We start from the raw sequence: 16562 nt of genomic DNA, 5'->3' as shown, positions 1-16562 counted from the left end.
TTCTCTGTGCTGCGTGCTTTGGGCTCCTGATCACTGAAATAAGGCCACACTTTGTTGCATCAAAAACGAAAAAAGACTAGCAGCCAGCTGAAAAAGGAGACAGGCTGCAAGAAGAGAATCCACAAGCAGCAGCTTTGTAAAGACTGACATCTAGTGTCACAGCAGTGAAACCTCCTGTTTTAATAGCTCTGCAGTTCAGTCTGGTAGAGTATTTACCCTCTGCTAAGATCCAGTTCAATTTATAATCTTCAGTTTTTATATAACAGAAACCGAAAAAACAAAACTACTTATATAAGATCGTGTTAGATATTTAAAGCCTGTAAGTGACTGTGTTCCTTAGACTATATTGATAAAAATAATAAAGTAAGAAACTGCTTTTGCTTTGAATTGTTAATACAAAGTTACTTAACTGGCCAATGTCATTATTCTTATTTTAAGCTTCTTCAAAGAAATCCATCTTTACTTCTACAGCTAACTAGCTTAAGCTGTTAGCTTGTATGCTTTCCTCCAGCTTCGGCATCTTTGGACTCTGCAAAGCTTTCAGCTTCTTCTGATCCAACACTTTAGGCTGGATTAATTTCTGTTGTTTTAGATCTGCTGTATTAATAAAATGGAGTTAGCCTGACAGTTAATATGAATCGGTTATTATATGCAGACATTTAATACTTCACGTTTTTCCATTTCAATAAAATAATTATTTTCAGTTTAGGTGTACTCAATATATTATTTGAATGGCTGAATATAGTCTATATCGGTCAGCTAAAGGAGCAACTAGAATCATCGCAGCTAAGTAGCTAAGCTAGCCTAGCTAATAAGCTAGCTAGCTGTAGAAACATCATAGGGATTTTTTAATTACTGTTTGATTGCTCAAGTGTGATCATTTATTTAAAATGCAACATATTAATAACATTTTTACATTTACATTTTCACACAATTACAGTTATACTGGATTTAAAGGCACAGGGAAGAAAGGTTAGCCAGATCACCCCATGCTCTCTCCCTATACCTGCCTTTGTGTTTCTGTTGTACAATTCACAAGCAAAAAAAAGAGTTTTAGCAATGTACTCGTATTCATCATAAATAAATCCAAATATGGCATTTTAATATGTGCTTATTGGATGCACCATTTAATTAATTTAATGATAAAGAATGATGCAATATAAAAAACAGACAGTATTGTACAGTGTCTCATGTCTTCCCATGAACATCAAAAACAAACAGAGTGCTCTTCAGGTGAACTATCAGGAGATGGTACTCTACTATGCTGACCTTACCTGCTTCCTTTCTCTTTGTATGTATCTGCTTTTCTGTCTCATACACACACACACACACACACACACACACACACACACACACACACACACACACACACACACACTTACACCTGTACCACATTGAACTGCCAAAAAGTAGTGGATAAAACTAAGCAAATAAACAAATAATCAATAAAACGAATACAGTTACTTGTCTTCCAAAATGTTCTATCTATATATCTGCTTACATATGTGACATTAAGTTTAGCAGTGACAGAAATGTTTTCATTTTTTAAGTTTCTTTAATCAGCATTTTTTTTGTGACGCTCTGCCAGGCCTTTTCTGCAGCTGTTTTTTGCTGCTTGTTAGTGAGTCTCTCTGCTTACAGTTTCGCAAACAGTAAAAGACGTCCAAGCTTTAAGATTGTTACATTTCTTTGCTTAAAGAAGCCCCTGGTTCAGTTTGTCACTATCCCCCTGTGTTGTGTGGCGCCACACTATCACTTTTGCAGCAGTTGACTGAATCTGATCAGCGATTAATGCCCTAAATTTAGTTTCATGAATATTAGAATTTGCATCATTAGTGAACATTAGTGACCCAGTTCCATTTGCAGTCATTCTTTCCCTCTGCACACTCTTCCCATTATTTTTAGTTAAAGTTCATCCATTTTCACCTGGCAGTTTAATCAGGCCTTTCTGTTCTTGAGTTACAGGTTTGCATCCTGAACTAAAACCTCTTTACATTCATGAAGGCGCCTCTCATACTTATATAACAATGAGCTTAATTTGCATAGCTAGAGTTTCTGTCAAATTCAAAACTCCAGAACTTTTACTGCTTTCACTGTCTAACTAGATATGAACCCAACTGTGATGCTCTTTTAACACATTTTTAATACTTTTTAAAATTCTGTAAAATTTATATTTCAAACCATGGTCTCAGATGACAGATTGAATTAATTTTTTAATTCTTTGCAGTGTTAGACCCACTGAAATGTAGACTGGAGGACAAAAACCTGTTCCTTCCTTGGTGTCACCTCCCCATGCCTACTGCTGCTTCTGACTGACCTGTTGGGAGAGGCAGAACACATCATCACCCCCCCCCCCCCCCTTTCTCTCCCTAGCCAAACCATTAGCCATTAATTATGGTGCTGCTACCATCACGGCCAATTGTCTGGATGAAAAGCAGGCTCTGCCTCACTTACCGATCTGAGCTTTTGCCTCAACATCAGGTTCCCGATCATAGTTTCCGATCATCCCCTTGGCTCAGGTCAAAGCAGGTAAGCAAATGACATTTCACATAACAGGAAATGTGGGTTCGTGTGGAGATGCATGCTGGTGATTGATAGCAGCAGTGAGACCTGTTGTTAATCTGAAAGAGTCATTTTAATGCGTTGCCAGGCAATGAAAACACATTTGTACAGACTTTATGTAGCTACAGTAGATGCATGAATGAGCCAAATAATCAGTTGTACATGAAGATGTTTTTATCAGCTATTAGCTTTGTACCATATTTGTTGTTCATTAATGAATATGCATTTGTGACAGTGCTTTGTGACTTGACTTTCTTTATAGGGCAACTGCTGGATTTATGGACAGAGGCAAGGAGAGACAGAAGGAGGGAGCGAGAGAGACAGAGAGGGAGGGAGGGAGAGCAGAAAGCAGTATCTGTTAACAGGAAAACTCCTAACGTATCACTTGGGAAACCCGCAAGCAGATGTGGTGGCGGAGTGATGCAGGGACTGGACAGAGAGGCAAATTAGCAGACACAGCACAGTAAGTGTTCCTGGACGATTATTTTGCTTGTTATCTGGGGATTGTAACTGTCATGAGGAGACTGCAGTGTTGCCCAGAGCCAATTCGCAACCACCTCTGCTACTGCAAACACCGGACTGCTTGATTAAGTCTTGGCAAACAAACACAGGATCATCACTTTCTAAGATTTCAGTCTACTTTTAATGCATACAGTTTGAATAGTGGGTGCCATGACAACTTTTCATGCACCTGAATATGTTACAGGATATGTTGCAGTATTTGTTTTCATATTTCATATATATATAAATATATATATAGACATACTTGTTTCAGGAACAACTCTTGAAGGTTAATATGTACATGCATACATAATTTTCATCTTTATTCTACAATATGTATTATATGCATGCACACATGCACACACTTACTGTGTAAAGATGTCATTATCTGTGTCTTACTTTTTTTGTCAGCAATAAACCTAAACAGATCTTCTATCAAGATTATTCATTAGCTTTGTCAGAGATCTTGTTCTGAATAGCCCAAAGAGGGCCGCTGTTGTACTTTTCCTTTCACGTGTGTTCTAGCAGTATTACTTTGCCCTACTTTGACAAACCAGGCATTTATTTGCTTGTTATGCACTGAGAGCACAGTAGCCAGATGGAGGCTGTTGATCTTGTTAGAAAGGTAGATGTGAAAAGACCATTACCTTGAACACAGCAAACACACACACACACACACACACACACAGAGACGCACGCACACAAATGCACCCATGTGTGCATACTCAAACACACGTACATACACACACAGAGTTTAGTTCACCCTACCACTCACTAAGTAAGCTATACATAGGTTTCAGCACCTGTTGCACTTACAGTTATGAAGTGATCAGTCATGAAGACTTATTGAGTACAGTTTTAATTACATACATGAAAATTAGGACATATCTTAACAAGTTTTAATACTGTATTATTTCTTCCTGCAGTTAGAAAAGACTGAAGTAAGTATGGCACTGCAGTTTTAAGAACATGTGGCTTTGCATAGAGATTAGCAGCTAATTGCAAATGCTAGGCATGATGCATAATGGAGCAAGTGCTGACCTGCAGTGTTAATGATTAACCAAGCCTGTTATACTCCAGCTATCACAGTTGGTTGCTACGAGCTTGAGGAGACACGATAGGATGTTAGATGGCCAATAACTGATATGCCTGCACATATAAACAAGAAATATATGGCCTGCGTTGTGTATACACATAAAATTGGGAACTTATCTGTTTTTGTTTAGTGTTAATTTGAGCAGCAAAAATCAGGTCTGGTTTACAAGGATCATTGTAATTGTGCTCTGAATAGAAAATGAGAGAATTTAAATGCACACTCACATGTTCCCCTTCCTGTCTGTGCTGGCCATTTGTGTACCTGTGTTTTGATCCAACCAGCAGGGCAGAGGCTTAATTTTACAGAAAAGATGGTGGGGCTGAGAAACCGCTCTACATGGAAACCACTGCTACTCAAAGCCTCCTGCATCAAATCTTGTGCTAATGGTTGCTCCATGGGCATCACTGCGCACCTTACCTATGCCAACGCTGACATAGAGTCTGTAGAAGGTGAGTACTAACTGCCAAGTTTAGTGTAGCTAAACTGTGATATTATAATATACCACGAGACACAAGAAAAAGAGTTTTTGAGTGCAAAGGATAATGATAATCCCAGATTAAAATTGGGAGTGGGACAAGACTTGGCCCGTGAGGAACACCAGATACTTTGAAGTAAAGATGAAGAGTAAAAATCAACAAATCTCTTTCATGTTTATTTGTACTTTATCATTATCAAAGACATCTAAAACCAACATGACCAAAACTGGCCATTCGATGAAATAAACAAGCAAACATACAATAGTAGTATGACTATTAATTTTCTGTATATTCAGAATAACTGACAAGTTTTTTACTTCCTTTAATAATCAGGAGCCCCTGTATGAATGGTCCAGAAGACTAAACATAGTATTTGCTTTGCCCCTATTAAATTTGTTCAAAAAGCTGCCACTGTCTTACACATTATATGCCATGAAGGCAGCGCAGCAGGAGCTGATGGCACAAAACAACTTTAAGTCTTCTCCCTAAGTTTTCCTTGAAGTGTTTACTTTATTAAAAGCCCTTGATGCTCGCCTCTGTCAGTGCGCCCCAGGGTGGCTGTGGCTACAATGTAGCTTGCCATCACCAGTGTGTGAATGGGTGGATGACTGGATATGTAAAGCGCCTTAGGGACTAGTAAAGCGCTATATAAATACAGGCCATTTACCATTTACCATTTATTCAAGTAAGATTTTCTGCTTATCTTCTACTTAATGAATACCTTACAGCCAGTCAAAGTGATGCACAAAAGACCTAACTTACCAAGTAAGAAGAAGAAAAGACCTATAGCCCTGACTCTAACTTAACAGTATAGCCAGATTTATTACAATAAGTGAGGAAATTAAAAAAAAACAAATGTGTTTGTTGGATTCATTCCTTTACGACAGAGTAAACTTAGCACAAAATGTAAGGTAAAAAGCAAAGCAATTGTTGTTTATTTTACTGCTGAAAAATATCTTTCAGTGAAAAAATATCTTGTTCTTTGAAGGAAATTTGGTTAAGGAAAGCTGGGAGAAAGACACGCAGTGACCAATCTCAAGGGTAGATTTGAACCCAGGCTCTTCCATAAACCCTACAACAGCTCAGTCACCTATTCAACCCAGCGAGCTAAACTAGCATCCTGACAAAAGAAACGTATTAAGGTTTTCCATATTATGTCTTACCTAAGAAGAGAACTTAAGGTATGCAACTGGCTCCAGATCCCCCGATCTTAGAAATATCTACTGTACTTATTTTACTTATGAACATTTCTTTAGCAAAAGCCTGTTTCAGTTTTATGTGTCTTAGCAGCTTGTGTGTCTGTAACCTTCATCCAGGTGTGTTCATATACCCTCTCGGTGAAAAGGAGGTTGTGGTGGGCTTTGAAGCCGTGATCGCAGGCCGGTTGGTTGGGGTCCAGATCCAAAGCCGAGGAAAGTTAAAGGACTGCTGTTTGGATTGCTGCCCTGGAGTTGGTCTTGAAGGGAATGGCCTGGAGTGGGGCTGCTGTGGGAGCCCCAGTCTAGACATGCAATGCACCAACGGTGAGGGGGAGGATGGAAGAATGCCGTGAAGGCAAAAATATTATGTTGAAGTTGTTACATTTTTCTCTGATACAATTTCAGAATTGTAAGGAATAAACATTAGAGTTATACCAGCTTGCATTTAAATATATATAATATTATAAATGATATATAATATTATTTATGGATACTGCTGCAGACATGATTCATTGCTTCTCTCCTTGCAGACAGTCTAGCGCAGACGTAGAGAGGGCTATCTGAAAAAGCCATCTTTACACTTGTGAAATGCATATATTTAGTTTGAAAAGCCCTTGATACTGATGCTGATGCTGCATGACACTAAAGCAATAAAATCGGCTTTTAGCTTATAATAAAAATGTTTTATATAACTGCAAAACATTTGTGTACTGATGCTGCAGTAATAATGTGGCTTCAGTACGGTAAGTCCGTTCTGTGTCAGATGAGGAAGGCCATCTGATCTGGATCCCTGCCTAATGTTGTAACGGCATTCACTTAGTAGAAACATATCTACTTAACTGCAGACCACAGAACAGTTTATTTAATTCAGCTGATGGTGATGGATTATTCTGAGTAAATACCAGCAATTAATGTGCGTTTGTGTGCTAGGTTTTCAATCATGTGCTCTTTTCACATTCATCTACATGTATTTTCATATTTATTAATGATGTCGCAGACAGTCTTGAAAATTTAACATAAGGTTCTAACACAACATTGTATTTTGGGCTTTAGGACATCTGATCCTGGATGAGGACCTGGAGAGAACCACTTTCATCGTGGGCACCGGAGTCATTGGCCCCATGGATATAGTGTCGATCATCATAAGCACGACACTAGAACTTCCCACATTAGAAAACGGAGCCATTCGGATCGTCTACCCCACACTCCTTACCCCGCTTGTCACTGGGAAAATGACTCCAAGCAAGAGTGAAAGTGGAGGGAAGTCTGATGAAACTGGGTATTTATCAGACGTGGACTCCTGATTTTTTCCCCCCACTTCTTTCATATTATTTTCCTAAAAAACTTCCCATTGTGTGCCTTTTTTTCTTGTTTTTGTAGGGCGACCAGTTGTTTTGGTGCCACCTCAGGAAAACAAGATCGGATCGTGCACTCTCAGCAGCAGTGTGCGCACGCCATCTTCACCAGCCCAGCTGTCAACCTGGCACCTTATGAGCTGAACTTCCAGCTGCTGGTCAGAGGGGCCTGTCTGCTGGCTGGTACTGCCTGTCTCCTCAAATAAGGCTGATTCAGTGGTTTTCATCTCAACCATTATGAAATATGAGAACAGCAGGCAATCTCATTACTGAATAAAATGAATAGCTTCATAGGCGATCTCAGTCCAAACACAGCCAGACGATGAAACAGATTTAATCTTCACTAGTGTGTGCTGTAAAGAAAAATTAACTCATTCAAAACATTGTAATATGTTTACTGATTTTCATTTTTTGCCTCTCTTTATTGATAGGACTGGAGAGCCCTACTCACGCTCTGAGGGCAGATGCAGATCCAAGTGCCCAAAGTGCCTCTGCCACCTACATCACCTTGGCACAGGAGCATCCCTATGACAGACACATAGAGATTATTTTGCACCTCAGCGGTGAGCGATGACAAAGTGGTTTGGGAAGGTCTGAACTTTTCATTGCTGTGATTTTCTTTTTATTCTGACTTTTAAACCCTTCCTCAGAACCTCACAGCCCCTTGGTCATCTTAGAGAGAGGCAGGCTCTCCTTCAGCCAATATGAACAGCAAATCTGCTCCCGTCGAGATTTCATCCGATGCACCCGCAAGGATTCAGAACCTGAAAGAAAGGTTTGTTCGTTTTTTCCTGCTGTCAAGCATTTAAATACACCTTTCTCAAGACGTTAAGCTTTCATTGCTGATTTTCCTTCTTCGCCTGCAGCTGGAGTTTGTCAGGAAGCGATACCACAAAGACATTCTGTGCAGCCCTGTGTTGATGCTCAATTTCTGCCCCGACTTGCTGCGTGAACCTCTGGAAGTGCACAAAGCCACCAGGGAGCTGCTGTTTCTCATTGATCGCAGTGGCAGCATGAGTGGCGCCAACATCCAGCGTGTGAAAGTGAGCAGTAGTCAAAAGCATGCAAATAAAACATGAAGTTCAGATTTGAGAATGTATATATATGTATATGACTCTGGCTCCATCCTGTATATGCTTTCTTATTCTGACAGGAAGCCATGGTGGTGGCACTCAAGAGTCTACCTTCTGGCACAATGCTCAACATTGTGGGATTTGGTACCACCATCAAGCCCCTGTTCACCTCCAGCAAGCTTTGCACTGATGTCAGTATTACCTAATGAGCTTTGCCCCTGAATTGGGTATTTTTAAAAGATTTTCAGTGTTTTTCATGATATCTGTGAATCCCTTCCAGTAAACGAGAACACACGGAGCATTTGGATGATGTTTTTCTGAACACAAAATGTCATTCAGTCGTTCAGGACTATCTGTTCTGTTTTCTACTCTCTAATCAGGCAATAGGTCAGTTCTTGGGTTGCCTTAGTAGCAGAGTATCAGGTTTTATCCAGACCCGGGGCTGCAAGCACAAACAGTCTTTCCACATTCTCCTCGCCATATGGTGGCCTTTCATGCATTTTCACTTAGGCAGGACGTGTCCCTCCATCTCCTGCACTGACAGCTATGTTTATCCACCATGTGAACTGAGGTCATTTTAAGGCAGGTGCTAATGTGTGTTTGTTTGTGCTGTCTTTATTAGAGAAGGGTTGATTTAATTTGTTGCTTCCCTCACAGGCTAATTAGTGCATCTGATAACAAACAGTAAATTTATCCTGGCAACATGTTTGCACAGGCGCTGCGGTTCGACAGGAGTTGTTTGCTTCTCCCTCCTTTACTCAGGATCTGATTGCATCCCCACTTTAATCACTTGTGTGTTTGCGTGCAGGTCACACTAACTCGGGCCTACGAGTACGTCCAGAGGATGAGAGCTGACATGCGAGGCACCAACCTGCTGGGGGCGCTCTTCTGGGTCTATCAACAGCCCATGCAGCGCTCGTACCCTCGCCAGGTCTTTATTATTACAGATGGATCCATCAGCAATGTAGCTAGAGTGCTGGAGCTAGTACGCAGAAACGCGTGTGCTGGCAGGTATGGATATTATGTGCGAAGGAGGGTACAGAGGGAGCAGCTAGTTATCTATCATGACAGACAGATAAAACTGACAATAGTTGCAACAGCTGGTTAATAAAAATGCAATATTAAATAAACCATTAAATCAGTGAGGTTAGGAAGCAGGAGATAAGTAAAGGAGAGTGAATGGAGGCAGAACCAGGTGAATGACATGACAGAGACAGTATATGGGGGAGGACAGCAAGAGAAACAGAGCGTGGACCCAAGCAAACAGTGATCATAAAGACCTGAGAGCAAATCTCTGTGGAAGAAAGACAAGAAAGGCTTGAAGTATTTTTCAGCCCCGCCCAGTAATCCCATTAAGTGCTCTCCTCTGCAGTAAGAGTCACGCCCCTCTGGTTTTCCCCAGATGCAGAATGACTTCATTTATGCCTTATTAGTATTCGCCTGTCGGACTGACTTTCTCCACTGTAATTTTTCGCTGTCCTTTAGCAAACTAGGAACACGTTTGTTCGTTTCTTTATTCTTATGGAAAACATCTAATTCTGCCCAGTGTAAATTAGATTGCCATCTCACTGCAGTCTGCACCTGAGAAGGTGTTGTACATCATTTTGAGCTTCTGTTTCCATATTTAGCCAGCCAGACTGCTGCTCAAGAACTCAGCCTTTTTCGATTATTCCGTCCCCTGAGCCATTTAAACTCTTAGCTAGTCAAATGGCTGGTGATCTCCACCAGTGTCTGTTTGATGACTCTACATTTTCTATTTGTAAGCGACATAGAAGCAACATTTTAGGTTATTTTCAGGCTACTTCAATAGACATAAAAAATAAACTGTTATAACACAAACAGTGAAAATCATCCACAATTTAATATCATAATTAAATTTTCTCTTGTGACGTGATAAAAATGTAATGTACACACTGTATCACCTTTGCAGATGCTTTGGCTTAGGCCTTGGTCCACGAGCCTGCAGGAGACTCCTGCAGGGCGTTGCCAAACTGACAGGAGGGACTACAGAGTTCTTGGATGATGAGGAGAGACTCCAGCCCAAGGTCAGCAGTGCTGCAGCACTGCCACCTATTGGAGTGAAAAGAATTGCAAATTAATTAAAAGCAAAGTCTTGAAAGAATACATATGTAAACCTTGGGGCATTACATTAGCATTTCAGCATAGAGAAAAGCAACTAGCAGTCGTAAAGTGTAATAACTACTCAAGCATTTAAGTATAATTTAGAGTTATTTTACTTTAGTATTTTCATAGTATGGCTTTTATAGTTAGTTTAACAACTGTTAGCCATTGAAGATATACATGTATAAGTTTAAGTTTACCAATTTTTTAGCTTATGACAAATCACGGAAAAAGTGTTTTTTTAATTAGTTTGATACGTTTACTTCTTCTCCCCATTTCTGCAACAGTTAATCAAGCCCCTGAAGAAGGCCTTTGAACCTGTTCTGACTGACGTACGGATCGACTGGTATCTGCCAGAAAACATGGAGGCTCTTCTTACACCCAATGAAATCCCTCCACTCTACCCCGGGAACCGCCTCATAGGATACTGCACGCTTTACGACATGACCAGTTTCAAAGCAAAAAAGGCAGAGGTATTACTCTGTGTGCATTACCATGTAAAATATTAAGTCAGCACTTATTTGTTTATGTTGCTTCAAGTGAGTCAAATGTTATTGTATTTTTACAGTGTTCTTGAGCAAGAGTTCTCCAGGGTTTCTGAAACTCTTGCAGAGTTTATCTTTGGACATTTGCTGATTTTTCGCTCGTTGTTAGTCCAGTCCTTGTAGCTGACCAACTTTAGAGCTATAACTGACCTATGAATCATTCAATCATAAATAACACACCAAACTAAATGGATGAACCAGTCTTGTGTCTCCACATAACAGACAACTTAGCAAAGAACAAATGTTAAATTGTATCTTTAGGCACTTTGTTCCCATTCCTTTAGTTGAATCTATGACAAATGTCAAAGATAACACAGTTTGGCAGGGATAAAGTATTATTTTTGCACCTGGAAACCTATTCCTGAAGATTACTTAGAGAACCTATGAGAACGCTGCCAAAGACAGTTCAGGCTATGTTGGAGAAAAAAAGATCGTCATACCAAATATTGACTTTGTAGAATTCTAATGAGTTTCAAACTCTTTCTTTTTGCTTTATAAGCTGTATTTTTGTACATGTATATTTTAATACATTGCTGAAGCCATTTCCAGTTTTTCTACCAAAATATGCAGAAGTGAGGGTTGGCCCCATATTTTTGCACAGTACTGTACCATTTTTTTAAATGTAATCTTTGCATTTTATTTTTTTGCTTCAGGAACAGAGCTACAAAGATTTACTTCGTGGTTCTACGGGTTCAGTTTTTGGCCAGTCGAACGATGAGCTTTCACCTCCTCCTGCCTCTGAGCTCATGCCTGTGGTGACATGTGCAGATGGCACTGAGTTGGAGGAAGCACTGAGGGAAATTTCTAGAGAGATATCCTCTGAGTTCTCCTGTGCCAAAGACACAGACACAGGCACCAGTCCAGGTTGGTCACTCATCACGAACATTTGCATTTGCCAGCACACTTTAAACCACAGTGGCTAACAACAGGCTTTTGTCCACTATAGGTGTGGAGTTGGACTGGTCCAGCGATGTGAGGAAGAGGATCCAGGAGAGCTCTTACATTCAGGAGCAGTACATCCTCACTCGCTGCTCACTCAGCAGTGAACGAAGTCTACAAACGCAGTCCCACTCTCACATACATGCCTCAAATTCTGACGGGGGCTTTCTCTCCAGCTGTCACTGCTCTGGTCCAGTGCTCGATACAGGGTCTCTGCCCCAAGGCCTCGAGAAGATGCCCCCTCCAGAACAGAGATCATCCCTGTCTCGCTGGGCAGACTCATCATGGCAGCAAGACCTTTCAGTCAAATCCCCAGACAGCGGGACCAAAAAAGTAAGACTAAAGACTGACAGACTTTTTTTTTGGAATTTAGTAAGTAATTGGGAACACACAGACAAAACAAGACATGAAAATATAACAACTATATATAACTATAAACTTCTATCTTTCCTTTGGAAGAAAGATCATATAAATTAAAAAGACTGCTTATTTGAGTCATGCACAGCTGAAGCACACAGTCAGTATATCACAGGAGGTTGCTGCAAAGTTATTCTTGCAACATGGCAAATACATTTCAATCTAATGACCTTAACATACTGCAGAGAAAAGCAAAATGATACCCAAACCTACTTCTCTTTGCTTGTCCCCCTTTTACAACCAGAACGGGTGTCTGGATGGAGCTGAGGAGTCTCGTAGGAGACAAAAAGCACTAGCACGTTCAACGATGGCAGCGCGAAGTTTTTCGTCCCCCCAGGGTGAATTAGAGATGCATCGGCTGAGAAGGGCTCTGGAGAGGGTCTCCTTTGACCAAACACTGGGAGGGAAGCTGGAAGAAAGTGACGCGGAGACACAGCCAACACCACGAGGGACAGCGTCCCACAGAAGCCTCACCGACTCCAGTAAGTTTCACTGCAAAGAAAATAGGATCATATTTATTTATTCAGTCCCGTAAAATTTCTATCCTATTTTTCGCTCTGCCCCTTAGATGGACTCTTGTTTCCCGCCTCCCCTCTGGACTGGGACAGTTTCACAGATCCAGAGTATCTCTTCGCTGCTGTCCCGCCTGACAGTCCTCCCCCAGGCCAGTGCCGTTCCCTTATTCATGGTGTCCTGAGTGGCAGGCCTGTGTCCTGGGAGGTCACTGTAGACCTGGGGCACCTCTGGACCCCTGAGAGTCAGGACATTGAAGTAAGTGGGGTATATGGAAGGGGAGGTGAAGAAGGAAGAGGAGGGAAATCGTGCCAGGAGATCATTCACCAACTGACCGCTCGCTCAGTTATAAGAGACTTTGAGAAAATGGCAGAGAAAGAGAGCGACATTGGACATGGTGGGCGGTTTACCGGTTGCTTTTTCCTACTGATTAATGTGCCGTTATCTCCAAACTACTGTGCATCTCTTACTATTCCTCTGTTTGATGGCTTCTTAGGCTCAGCGAAGCGATATCGTACAAAGGCTATCCAGACAAGTAAGCACTGTAACATCATCTGTATGTACACAGCCTTCACCACCACTGACAGCAATCCCAACAAAGGCTTGGCTGACATGGATGTGCAAACCACAGGTGTGCCACCCACCAACACACATACACAGAATAAACTCTCAGCTCAACTTTCATCCAGGAAGTTTTGTTTACTTGTCAATGATAATAAGATATCTGTAAAGAACAATCCTGATCTTCTCATTGGTGTTATGAGGAATCAAGCATTAGAATTTGTCTTCTCTTTGAAGCCTGGTTTTATGTGTATGCAAGTTTAGAGCATGCAGCTTGAAAGACTTTGGCAGTAACAGGTCTGTATAATTCTATATTTGTGTCTGATCCCCCTGACCTTGATTTGGATAATGGAGGGATGGACGGACAGACGGAAGGAAAATCAATAGCTCTTCTGAATTCTCTAACTTAAGGAAAACAGTGCTAAGTGAATTACAGAAGCACCATTTTAAATGTTATTTTTATTTATTGTTGGATTCAGTTGATATTTTTAAGGGTCCACATTGTGTTCTGTTTATTTGTGTGTGTCTGCAGGGCTACATTTGGGAAACAGGCAGGCTTTTCAGTCAGGCATTCGTAGACAGAGGACTTATTCTGTAGGTCTGGGCAGACGGCACACCACTGGAGACAGTGCAGAGGTGGAAGACACCTGGAACTCTACAGGTAAGAACGACCGAATGATGCCAGCACCCATTTCTGTTATCAAGACTTTAGGTCATCAACAATCTTTGTATCTCTCAGACAGAGATGACACTCCTGCCTCACCCTGTAGTGTAACATCCTGGGACTCTAGTAAGTACTGCTGTCCGTTCGCTCAGGGAAAACTCTGGTGTAAGTAGTCTCGAGGCTTCTGAAGAGAAAGCTGTGGTGAGAAGGAGAAAAAGGAGGACCCCTCTCCCCCGACTCCATTACACACACAACTTGTGAAGAAGCTCTTAAAGGATCAGTTCATCTAGATAAATCTTCCTTAACTTTATTGGTATCCAATCGCACAGACATATTTGCTTTTATTCATTTAGTTCCAGATCCATGTAAAATACCTCTGATCAGTTTTGTTTAATCTGGATGAGCTGAGCCTTTAAGCACAATCAGAAAACACCACTTTTATCACTGAGCTGATAAAACAATACAATTTAATGTTTTAATGTCATCCCAGGTGTAGGGGGCAGCTCCTACTACACTACAGCCATGGCAACAGGCACCCCGAGCACTCGCTCACAGCGATCTATAGAGAGCAAGTCAATGGAGAGCTTCTTTGGCACCAGGTAAGACTTTCATATTAAACTCTTTTAACAGTTTGTGTGAGACTGACAAAGATGCAATAAAATAAACAGCATGAAAGGACTAAAAGGCGCTAAAAACTCCTAAGAAGTAAGACACGAAAACAAATACTGTAGTTTCTTGAAAAGCTCCTACTTTAAAGTTGTTCATGTATACACTCCGGTTTGTGCACATGTTACTTAAATGTAAGAAATGAGCCACAGCATCACCACTCTGTTTACCCACATCTGTAAATGTCCTGAGAGTGAATGATGGGCCATTTACTGAAGTGTAGGAGTTAATAAATATGTGAAAACAACTCGGCCCTGGAACTCATACAGCACAGACTGTAGGTTCTAACCGTGATTGATGCAGTGAATGTTGTTCAGGTCAGGGTTCATCTTTTCACGCAGGCATATGGCTGTTCACTGCAGCTGCACGCTAATTCAAACCCAACAACCCTTACACGTGACATGTCTTTAGCGACTCCCATCACAACAAAGGTTTCTAACTGCAAATTGTCAAAAGTTGTTGCAAAACTCACCGTTGTAGTGAATTCTGATGTAGATTATACGGAAGTATTCATAGGATTTCTTTTTTGCGAGGCTCCTGTTAAATCTGACACTCTGAATCCATGTAATTTGTCTTTTGTTTAAATGTTAGATTTTTTTTTTTTAGCGTACCTGTTTTGTTTTTTTTAATTCCAGGTTCCCGCTGGGCAGGCTCAGGTCCTCCATTTCATCAGGAAAGCAGGTGCCTGTCAAGTCCCACTGCTTATCTGCCGAGACTGAGAAACATCCTGAAAGTGAAGCTCCAGACTACCTGCCCCTGGTGAGCTGTGCCAACATGGAAAAGAGTGAAGTGCTAAAGTTGTGTCCACTTTATTTGTTTACCCAGCACACAATACATACCATCAGCTCCCAAATTCATTCTGCAAACTCCTGGAGTCAGTCAACATTTAAAGGCAGAAGAACTTTGGAAAGTTAAACCACGTGCTATGACAAATAGTGTGCAAAAGAGAAACACTGCCACGTTAAAGGCAAAGTGCATTTGCAGCATTGTAATACTGTGCACTCATCTTCAAGTGTGCTCATTACCCATGTCTGTTATGACTCCTCAGGTTCGTCTGCAGCTGGCATCAGGAGCTTTTCTTCTGACTGAGATCTACTCTGACTGTGTCCAGATTCCTCTGGACCGCCTTAAAAGAGCATCGCCATACAGTCTCCACCGCCGTAGTCTCAGCCCAGCCTTACGCTGCACATCTCCCAGTGCTCCATCCTTGTCCACTAGTGCCAAACCTCCTGGTGCTCCCTCTGGTCACCACGTTACCTTCTCTCCTTCCGCTTGCTCCTTTGTCAGACAAGCCATTCCACCTTTCCACCACACTCCAGATGATACTCCCCTAATTTTGGAATCGAGGCGTCGCCGAAGATACCTCTCTGAACAAGACCCTGTCACCTCTCCCACTGACCTCCCCAGCTCTGAAGAGGGTTCTTTGGAGTTATCCATCAGCCCCTTTCAGAACCAGAACCTCGGCCAAGCAGACAGTGGCCGTGGGTCAGAGACAGATATATATGAAGGCTCTACACCTGAGCAAGCTTACCTCCAAGGGAGCAGCCAGTTGGCTCAAGAGGATCTGGAGGGCTCAACTTGGGCCACAGCTGTGGCCCTAGCGTGGCTAGAGCACCGGTGTGCCGGCTACTTTATGGAGTGGGAACTGGTAGCAGCAAAAGCAGACTCATGGCTGCGCTGTCAGAAGCTGCCCGAGGGACTGGACATGGCAGGGCTTAAGGGAGCAGCCAGACAGCTGTTCCTGCTGCTGCGCCACTGGGATGAGAACATTCAGCTGAACATGCTGTGTTATAACCCAAATAATATGTGAGACAATCGTCTCAGAGGAAACCAAGCCAACTCTGATTGTTAGCATTCTCACCATTTCCCAACGA

At 41.7% G+C, this 16562-nt stretch overlaps 1 protein-coding gene across 2 annotated transcripts; it reads left to right on the top strand.

Annotated features, from left to right (window-relative positions):
- Positions 1 to 4469: 4469 nt before the first annotated feature.
- On the top strand, positions 4470 to 16498 carry vwa5b2 (von Willebrand factor A domain containing 5B2). 2 transcript variants are annotated; one of them, XM_085378196.1, is made up of 20 exons: positions 4470 to 4608; positions 5952 to 6158; positions 6888 to 7113; positions 7215 to 7372; positions 7621 to 7752; positions 7840 to 7964; positions 8056 to 8232; positions 8343 to 8453; positions 9071 to 9273; positions 10193 to 10307; positions 10671 to 10856; positions 11588 to 11792; positions 11875 to 12200; positions 12529 to 12766; positions 12853 to 13194; positions 13294 to 13428; positions 13891 to 14019; positions 14513 to 14621; positions 15324 to 15447; positions 15737 to 16498. In XM_085378196.1, the coding sequence occupies exons 1-20, from the start codon at positions 4470 to 4472 to the stop codon at positions 16496 to 16498; spliced, it is 4149 nt and encodes a 1382-aa protein (XP_085234322.1). The 2 variants fall into 2 exon arrangements, with proteins under 2 accessions (XP_085234322.1, XP_085234321.1); XM_085378195.1 differs by having other exon boundaries at positions 11582 to 11792.
- Positions 16499 to 16562: the final 64 nt, after the last annotated feature.

This window comes from Diplotaxodon limnothrissa, linkage group LG18 (assembly GCF_057381915.1).
Source record: "Diplotaxodon limnothrissa isolate DT_005_m linkage group LG18, D_limnothrissa_male_GT1.1, whole genome shotgun sequence".
In the NCBI taxonomy this organism is placed as follows: domain Eukaryota; kingdom Metazoa; phylum Chordata; class Actinopteri; order Cichliformes; family Cichlidae; genus Diplotaxodon; species Diplotaxodon limnothrissa.
The sequence above is the reverse complement of the archived record's forward strand: the minus strand, read 5'-3'. Positions and strand labels throughout refer to the sequence as shown.